This window comes from Triticum dicoccoides, chromosome 3B, assembly GCF_002162155.2.
Source record: "Triticum dicoccoides isolate Atlit2015 ecotype Zavitan chromosome 3B, WEW_v2.0, whole genome shotgun sequence".
NCBI classification, from domain to species: Eukaryota; Viridiplantae; Streptophyta; class Magnoliopsida; order Poales; family Poaceae; genus Triticum; species Triticum dicoccoides.
Window position 1 is genome coordinate 247,314,581 of NC_041385.1, and position 9,323 is coordinate 247,323,903.

The following is a 9,323-nucleotide window of genomic DNA, read 5'->3' on the forward strand; positions in this document are numbered from 1 at the left end:
CCCAAGGGGGGGAGATGATGCGGAGTATCCCACGATCATCCCCATGGACGTATCTACATCTCCCACGACACAACTTGGACCTATGACAAGAGCTCGAGCAAAGGCTATCGAAGATAAGGTATTTGGAGGGAAGCCATGGATCAGCTGCACCCAACGGACAAGATAGCGAGGACACCTAGTTCAATGGACAAGACGAAGGACCGCTCGAAACTCGCAGTCATCGGACGACTGACGTCTCTCGGATGTCCGACGCCGGGAGGCTCCAACCGACGAGCCAAGTCCCAGCCCTCGCACGCTCCAGCGGCGGGACGACCGGCGCTGGTCGGACGTCCGACACCTCGTCCGGACGACTGAGCCCCATCGGACGACCGTCACCACCACACCTGAGCCAAAACATCGGAAGAATGGAGACCTCCGGACGACCGACCGACCAGACGACCGACAAGTCCTGACCAGAGCCAAAACATCGGACGCCCAACTGGCACCGGACGTCCGGACCCCCGCGAGCCTTCGGACGACCGGTGACCGATGGACGTCCGACGCCTGTATCTCCGCCCGCGTGTTGGGCCGAAGCCCACTTACCCTTTCGTCCACTAAGACTATAAATAGACCTCCTCCTCCCTCTTTCTAGGGTTAACATGTGACAACTCATATTTGAGATAAAGCTTTGCTCATCCACTTGGTTACTTCTTCTCGGAGCTCACGATCTCTTCGGAGAAGATCCCCCAAGCGGATTCAAGACCCCATCACGGGAAGACCCTTCAAGACCTCCTCACGGATAAGAACTACCGCCACTTGTATCGTCCTTTGTTGGATTTGAATCATGTATCCCTTTGTGTTTCGAGGATCTAGCATATGTGTGACCATATCTTGTTGGTTGAGTGATTTCTCTCGTGTTTCCCCTCGTGATTTCTCCTCGTGTTCTTCGTGTTCTTCGTAGGATCCCCTCCAATCGTGAAAGATCAGGCATCTAGGGTTCTATCCTACATCAGAGGGGGTGCTCAAAGTGGGGCACATGCCACCATAAATTTGTGCTGACCCTAATTTGCATCCATTTTAGGAAGCTTCCGAATTTTTTTTCCCGCTCTCTTTCTTCGTTTCTTTACGTTAAGTTCGGCTTCCTCTGATTTTTGTTTTCACTGGGTTTTTTCAGTTTTGTGTTTTTTTCCTATTCCATTTTCTATTTGTTCTTTCTTTTTAATTTTTGGTTTTAGTTTTTCGTTTTCCTTTTTGTTTTCTCATTTTAAATTTCATGAGTTTTTTTAAAAATTCTGGACAATATTTTAATTTGCAATTTATTTTTCAATTTTTGTGAACATTTTTTTAGCTTTTTGTGTTTTCTTAAATTCCTGATGTTTTTGAATCTGTGTAAAATTTTCAAATCCACTATCTCTTTTCAAATTCGTGCACTCTTTTCAGATCGATGAACTTTTTTTTAAAATTCGTGATCTTTTTATGAATTTGCAGAGTTGTTTTGAATTCAAGAACATTTTATGGGTGTTGCTACGCGTCGGCCGGGGGATCTTTTTAAAAGATCCGCCGCCTCGCGAGCCGTCGGATCCGACAAATTGAGAGACCGAACATCACCCTTTTATCATTGCAACACAGGTCGTGTTGCGGGAAATTTCTGCAATAACACAAGTCATGTTGCGGAAATTTTTGCAAGATATTCATTTTTTTTTTGCAACAGAGGTCTTGTTGCAATTTAGCCTTTTTAACAAAGGTTTTGTTTCTTTTTTGGCAACAGAGGTCTTGTTGCAATTTTTTTGCAACAAAGGTCTCACTGCAAATTTAATTTTCTGAAACAGAGGTCTTGTTGCAGTTTTTACTGTAACAGAGACCTTGTTGCGGAAACTCATTTAGACATTGAGCAGCGAGCAGCGAGCAACGACCACGTTAACCGAAAGAAAGAAAAAAGACCGCTCCCTCAGGACACGCGTCGTACGGACAAGCCGGCGGATACTCGCGTGCGATCCGCCGGTAGAAGCCAAGCGTTTTCCTTTTTATAATTCGTGAACTTTATTTGAATCTGGGAACATTTTCTTTTCTTATTTCATAAAAATTAAACCAATAAAAAAACCGATAGACAATTTTATTTAAACCAGCCGTTGTTGGGTTTTCCACAGGAGAGATAAACAAACAGGCCAGCGGTTCCCCAACACCTTTTTTTTCAGACACTCCCCAACAGCTCAACTGACGAGTGTCAACACCAGAAAAAAGGACAGGCCCAAGGGCTGGCCCAAGAAGCGTAAGCGCTGACGAGGAGTTCTCCCCCAATCCCCCGTTCTCCCCCGCCCTACACGTTCTCGCTCCCCTTGCCGCCGCCAGCTCCTCCCCTTTCGCCGGAGCTCCTTCGCCGGCAGTAGAGATGGTGAAAGGCGCAGTCCGGTATGACCACTTCTCCCTTTCCCTTGATTACTTGCTAGTCCCGGGTCTCGTCAAGTTTTCAGTTTCAGAGCCAGAGAAACAAATAGCCAACCCCGCTTCCGTCACTCCTTTGGGTGATCCGGGGGCTCCAAACCCTAGCGCCGGTGCACCCCCTCTCTCCGCCTCTGCCGTAGGCTCCGTGCGCGGTGGCGGAGGGCTTCTCCCCTAAAGGGTGGCAGGATTTTTTTTCGCTTCGTCTCTCGGCGGGTGGGGTACCGGGGCGGCGGCTGCTAGCCGAGCTCGCGTCGCGTGGTCTAATCTCCGAGGTCGCGCTCCTGAGGACGCTGGGCGGCACCGCCCCGTGTTCCGGTTTTCTACACGCCAGTTGCCGGACGTGAACCATAAACAATAACGGGAATTTGGCAATTCAGAAGTCAGACATCATTGATAAATACGTTCGTAACTGTGAATCAGTCTAGTATCGGTTTGGCCTCACTTGTGTGCTTGTTATATTTTCAATTCAATTGTCTGTTCTGCATCTGAAACCTTGCTGCAACGTTGTAGCTATGAGCCTGGACCGGCATTTCAGGAGAGTGGAGAGCAGGGCAAGCTTGAAATACCAGCATCTGGCTCCACAGAATTTTGGCTAATACAGTGGCCTCTAAACCATGTAACTCAGAAGTTTTTTTTTCACCCCTATGGCATGTTACTAGTATGCTGCATTTGGGCTCCAGGGTAACATTTTTCTGTATTATTACACAGGTAAATGCTTCTGATTTTAATGGTAAAGAAGCTTCTCTTAAGCTTAATGACGATGGAAACTTGGGAAATTTGGAGAGTTCTTCGGGTAAATAAACACAATGTATTATTTCGAAATTATTTTCACTTGATTAAGTACATGTTTCAGTGATCTTAAAGTTTCCCAGCATTCAGACAACAACGGAGTTTGGTTTTGGTAAATACTGTTACTCTTGAGTGTTCAGCGGGTCTATTATATCTGGACAGTGGTCTTCATTCCTAAAGACAGTGGTGTTAATCATATAAAGGAAACCACTTGCTTGTCCATGGTGAAACTTGTCTTTGTCTTTCCTTTTGTTAGCTGTTAATAAGATTCAGACAATGCTTGTTGTTTGATGGTCACTAATGTTATGCAGGCCAACAAGTATTGGCTTGAGTTCTTATCAGTCTGAACTTCCTCTTATTTAAATTTGCTTGTTTATCTGCGCAAAACAAACTATTATTCCCTATTGACTCCTTGAAACAGAAATAGACATAAGATGTTACACTTCAGTCAAAAAAAGAAAATGCTATTCTTTGTGGATGTTCTGACTTCAGAAGTTTGGTATTTCAAGTAAAATTTCCTTGTAAACTTTTTCATGTAATGGCCAGTTACATCCTCCTCCTTGACTATGTAATCATGCTATCCATCAGTAATACGTAGTAGCACTAGCTGACTTGTCCCTTCTTCATTCTCACTGGCTGAAAATACCATTATTTTATTAAAATGGCCCTGAATACTTTTCCCCAAACATCCAGGTTTATCTAATGCACGTTATTTGGCAGGGAAATCATATGAACTCGTTAGCTTTGCTGCTCAACAACCAGATGCTACTGTCTTCATTCCATCAGGATCTGAAATGAAAGCCGGTACTTGAAATATCAACTTAGTACCTTAATTGTTCATTATTATGCACAGCTTCTGCTATTATTTTTTAATTTTTGAAGTAATGTGAAATTTTCTGAAGCATTCTACTGTCTTGGTTTAGTATTTCGAAGTCATATTGATGACACAGTCGATGGGTTCGTAAACCCTAATTTAGTTTGCATTATGTAGACACCTATTAACGTTTTGCTTGTTTGCAAAACTTTGATTCACTGGATACTATTCAACCATATTTTGTAGCACTATGTTTGATTTCAGAAAACTTGCATCTTAGTCTTCAATGGGAATAACAAATACAAGAAGAAACTGTATATGACACTTCATTACTGAAAGTTTACCTCCAGATATCTAACTATTATGAGTTACAGTGCATGCTTATATATCTGTGTTGAAGCAATGAAGGAAACCATTGTCAGCACTGTAAGAGGGGTATGCTGTGAAATTAAATCTTAGAGTTTAACTGGCAATGGCATACAAGGAGTTGGGTCATCTGTGTGTTAGCTGATAAAAGAAAAGTATCTTCTAGAAATAAAGCTTCCGATCTTGTGACCTTCAGGAGAACCATTGCTATTTGAATGACACATAATTGTATTATGAAAACAAGTTGGTCTAATAGCTATCCTTCAACTATGTAATAAGTAACATGAGTCTAGAAATATGTTCTCCATTTAACTGTTGATGTGTGTGACCTGCAGTAGTTGTATGCTGTATATATTTTCACACAAACATGCAAATAACGTGGGAAAGAAAACCAATTATGTTATGTGTATTTCACACTGTTCTAACAGAAACTAAAAGTAATATATCAGTTCTCAGTGGTTGTGTTCTTTCCAATTTGTTATGAGCCCAAGCAGTCTATTTTACCTTTATTTATGTCATGTGCTCTGTGCATGTAAATTGGCCTTTTCACTAACATATAAATGAATAAATCCAGTGGGGAAGATTTCACGCAGAGTTTGCTTGGTTCGTTACCCTGAACCTGAAGAATTGGAGAAAGAGAAACCAAGTTTTGGGAGTCTTACACCTGGCAGTAGGAGATCTGCAGGTATATATATATTTTTTAATATGGTTTTTCTTCAGTAATGTCATTTTTTCAGCTGCCAATACCTTAGACAAGCTAGGCAGAGATCTAGCTAGATTTACCAAAATTTGCTGAATGAAGTAGTGAAGGAGGGTTTACGCATGAACGCGAGTTTAATTTACTTCTGTTTAACCAATCCGGAGCTGCATATGCAGAACATCACTACAAAAGTGGCCTCATAAAATGCACTGACTGTTAGCGTTGCTGTTATATGCAAGATGTGATGTTCACCTGTACCAGAATGCTGTCAGGGCAATATTTTTCATCTCTGATGCAATGCTGCCTACCAGTATGTTAGCATGTCCTTTTACCTTACAGGAACAGTTGACTGTCGCTGATGAGTGCATATGATTTTCCAGGTTCTTCTCGGAAGACTATGTCTCGGTTCAGTGGCTTCTCGGAGAACCGTAGCAGCCAAGGATCAGCATTGTCCCTGGGTCAGGAGAAGCGTAGCAGCCAAGGATCAGCATTGTCCCAGGGTGAACAGAGCGCGGAGCCGACGCCCAAACACAAGCAGAAGAGAAGTGACGAAAGCAGCTTGGGGGGCCACTCAAACGTGGCCGCCAAATCCTCGGAAGGATCCCAGGCTCGTGGCGCAGGAAGCAACACAACCTCTGAGATGCCGCAGACGCCCGTCGAGAAATCCAAGAAGAAGAAGAGAGTTAGGATTGAAGAGTAGCAACAAGTGGCAAGCAGCAGTGCCATGAGTCACCCTAGCTTGGAGAAGAGATGATAATTTTCCCTGAACGATCAGCAGTTGCTTCTCCTCTTGTATGTGTCGAGACAGTTATTGCTTGTTCCTCGATCGGTAGTCCTGCGTTTGTTGGCCTTGTGTGTTGCAGGTTGTTGATCTCTGCGGCCACAATACAATCGTGAAAGTTAGTCGTGATGAATGAAAGCTGTGGAGGCAAATTTCGTGACATGTTCAGCAGATTCAGCATATTGCTAGAGTTAGTCACCTGGTGGTACACCAGCATTTTTTTTTTGAGGAACGGTACACCAGCAGCTAGTATTTGGCATTTCATAAAAATGCCTTGTGCTGCCATGGGGTTGGGCCTTTGGGCCGACCTATCAACAATCCGCGCATGGATGGATTTTGCCGGTCCACGGGACGCTCTGGCGCCTGATTTTGCCATCGGTTTTGCTTAGCGGAGCTGTTAGCCCGTGATTCATCAAACAGTGCCGTCTGAACCTTAGCGTACGTACCTGTCTTGTGCAGGTTTGAACATCCTGAAGGAATTGTAGGCGATCCGGCACATGATCTTTGTTGTGCGTGCCCTTATCTCGTGCTGGTCGTGTCCCGCCCGCCTCACCTACGTCACGGGTTCAAACTCTTGCAACCAATACCACTGGAAGAAACCACGGGCAGAGGGGGATGGGCAGGATTTTCTTGTTTTCGCTACTTCCTCCTGTAAAAGGATTATTTCCTTACATGCAAGTCATTCTACATGCATGGAGAACAGATTACAAGTAAGCGCTATGCATTTGTCAAGCACATTTCAGTTGCCTCCTCTTCGTTTCTGATACCTCCTCTAGCTAGACGCTTTGACAGTGCACACTGTTTATTTAGTTGAAGGGAGGGAGACAGGGAGATCCGGAGATACACTGCACACTGCAGAATATAGCAATATAAGGGCCTCTTTGATTCACAGGATTCTGAAAACACGGGAATAGAAAAAACATAGGATTGGAATGTCATGCTTATCTCCATCCTATAGGATTTTGGGTTGTTTGATTGCATCATAGGAAAAACAAAGGATTCCTTCAAAAAGGTTTGAGTGGATGCTAGAAATCCTATTGGAAGTAGTACAAAGAAATCCTTAGAAAAAATTTCTGTAGGATTCAATCCTTTGAATCAAACAGCCAACATAGAAAAAAATCTTAAGGATTATGATCCTCTAAAATTCTTATGTAAATCCTTTGAATCAAAGGAGCCCTAAATCAGACAGTGCCGCAGCGCCGTACGTACTTACCGTCCGGCGGCCGGCCAGAATCATCATGAGTTTGGGTGCATGATTGATTCATTTCAGTCAGTCACCTCACCCACGCACGCATGTTTCGCGCGCGCGTTCGCGGTTTTAGACAGATTTTCCTAATTAACCAGGAACCACCTAATCAACCCGTCAGGTCGATCCATGAGAGGACGAGGAATCTAGCTGGCTAGTACGTACGAGCTCTGATCGATGCCCCACAAAAACAATACTACTAGGTCTGGGCGTCAGGCTTTCTAGGCCACGGCCGGCAGGATTTTTCGAACATCAATACAGACACAAGCGCTCATATATACGCGCATACGCTCATCCCTATGAACGCACACACGCGTGCCCTACCTCTATGAGCACCTTCGAAAGACTGAACGGCCGGCAAGATTTGTTAAAGCACATTAGCAATTCAAAATTTGAATATACAAGCTCACAGTGTATTCCACAACACAGAATCGTACATGTACCATACGTCCATGCGGTATACGGTTACGCATTTATACTGCATGTGCACGTAGGCACACGACAGTAGTGCATGGGCTGCACCCATCGCCATCGACCTTATTGGCTCCGTTGGCCATACCTGCCGCATGTGCTGGTGCTGCGTCCATCCATCCATCGCGCGCCAAGACCGATCCTTCCAGGACCCGTCCTCTTCAAAATCTTGAGATGATACTGCATTCAATACGTCCATTATACATCGCAGCTAGCCAACTTATTCATTTCTTCGCAGCCTGTTTAACTTTGTCACCGATCGACCATGCTGCGTCCATCTATATATAGAAGCCCCATCAATCCAAGCCTCCTCCATCTCAGTCTCAGTCTCAGTCTCCCCTTCCTCAGCTTCTTCCTTCCCTTCTTTTTCTTCCTCCTGCCTGCATGGATGCACAAGCCATGGCCATGGCCCATGGGACGATCGATTTGTCGACCGGATTCGCTTGGCCGTCGCCTAGCATCAGGCTCGGGGACTATGGTGCAGCCAAGGATGACTTGCCGATCGAACAATGATACATCATCATCATATACATTGGGAACGATCGGCGAGTTGTTCTTGGCTACATCTTAGCTCCTGCTCCTCATGTCAGGCCGGCCTGCGGTTGTGACGCCTCTAGCCATGGTGATTCCAAGCATGCTGGTAAGTTGGTGCTGGTGTACTCCCACTTGTTAATTTATGAAGAAAACCAAGGAGCTAGCTCACCGCGTATCTGTTGGTTAATTAATCATTCCATCTAGGAGTATGAATCGACATCTATCCCGAAACCCGATGCACATCTTCACTTGAGTTGAGGGCCATGGTTGGGCAGCAGTAGCCATCTCTCTGCGCTGCTCCGCTAGCTAGGAGTTCAACATATGGACAGATTGTTACTGTCTGTACGTGCTCTGGGCCTCTGGCCACTTGCCGACTTGCGGATGCAGAAACTGCCAATTATAAATGCTGTGATATATAGCTCTCCTGTAAGATTCCACGGCCACTGAGGTACGCCTGGCTGGACCAAGCACCAACGGTACTAGCTAACCAAAGTGGCCGCGAGACACTGAACTTGGTAGTAGTTTATAATTTCGCACACTGCTACGGGATTTGTGCATTCTTATTACTTGCACGTAGGACCACAAAACCTCCATAAACAAATGACTGAACACACTACTAAATACCCTCTCCCTCCGGAAAGTTTCATCAAAATAGATAAAAGGGAATGTATCTAGATGTATTTTAGTTCTATATACATATCCTTTTATTCATTTTGATGACAAGTACAGACGAAGGGAGTACTATTTTTTTGATAAAAAGCACTTTTATTAACTTAAAATGTAGCATCAAACGAATACAAAGTATGATGAGCAACACCCGACCTCTGCGTAGTTAAGATGCACACAACCAAAACTGACGGTCTGACAGAATGAAAAAAGAACCCAACATTTGGCAACAGAAGAGTCATACGACTGACACTATGCCTATGTCGAAGGAGGTGATGGACTGATCCGGAGATTATGCGACCACTCTTGAGGTGTTCTAAAAAATCATGTTGCCATCCATGTTGGGAAAAAACTTCATGGCCACCTGCTCCGACCGCATCACACCATTTCTTGGTAAAATCTTGAGCCACTTTTGAACTCAGTCCGGTATTCGGGTATCTTAAATTTCTAAATTAAGTTGTGTACACGAGAACTACTCATCATGAATCCCCTAATTGTTGATGCTTTCTTATTGCTGCTGGATTGGCTGCCGCAG

At 44.5% G+C, this 9,323-nt stretch overlaps 1 protein-coding gene across 1 annotated transcript; it reads left to right on the plus strand.

The window, feature by feature from the left end:
* The first annotated feature begins 2,236 nt into the window (after window positions 1-2,236).
* Window positions 2,237-6,033, plus strand: LOC119275750 (mediator-associated protein 2-like). The gene is made up of 6 exons (XM_037556650.1): window positions 2,237-2,388; window positions 2,932-3,037; window positions 3,130-3,214; window positions 3,931-4,014; window positions 4,965-5,075; window positions 5,471-6,033. The coding sequence occupies exons 1-6, from the start codon at window positions 2,369-2,371 to the stop codon at window positions 5,788-5,790; spliced, it is 726 nt and encodes a 241-aa protein (XP_037412547.1). The 5' UTR covers window positions 2,237-2,368; the 3' UTR covers window positions 5,791-6,033.
* Window positions 6,034-9,323: the final 3,290 nt, after the last annotated feature.

Excerpts from the sequence above, each read along its gene's own strand:
- LOC119275750 (XM_037556650.1), top strand. The coding sequence starts at position 2,369 with ATGGTGAAAGGCGCAGTCCG. Across the intron at positions 2,389-2,931 it reads ATGGTGAAAGGCGCAGTCCG|CTATGAGCCTGGACCGGCAT; the intron begins GTATGACCACTT and ends GCAACGTTGTAG. Across the intron at positions 3,215-3,930 it reads AAATTTGGAGAGTTCTTCGG|GGAAATCATATGAACTCGTT; the intron begins GTAAATAAACAC and ends GTTATTTGGCAG.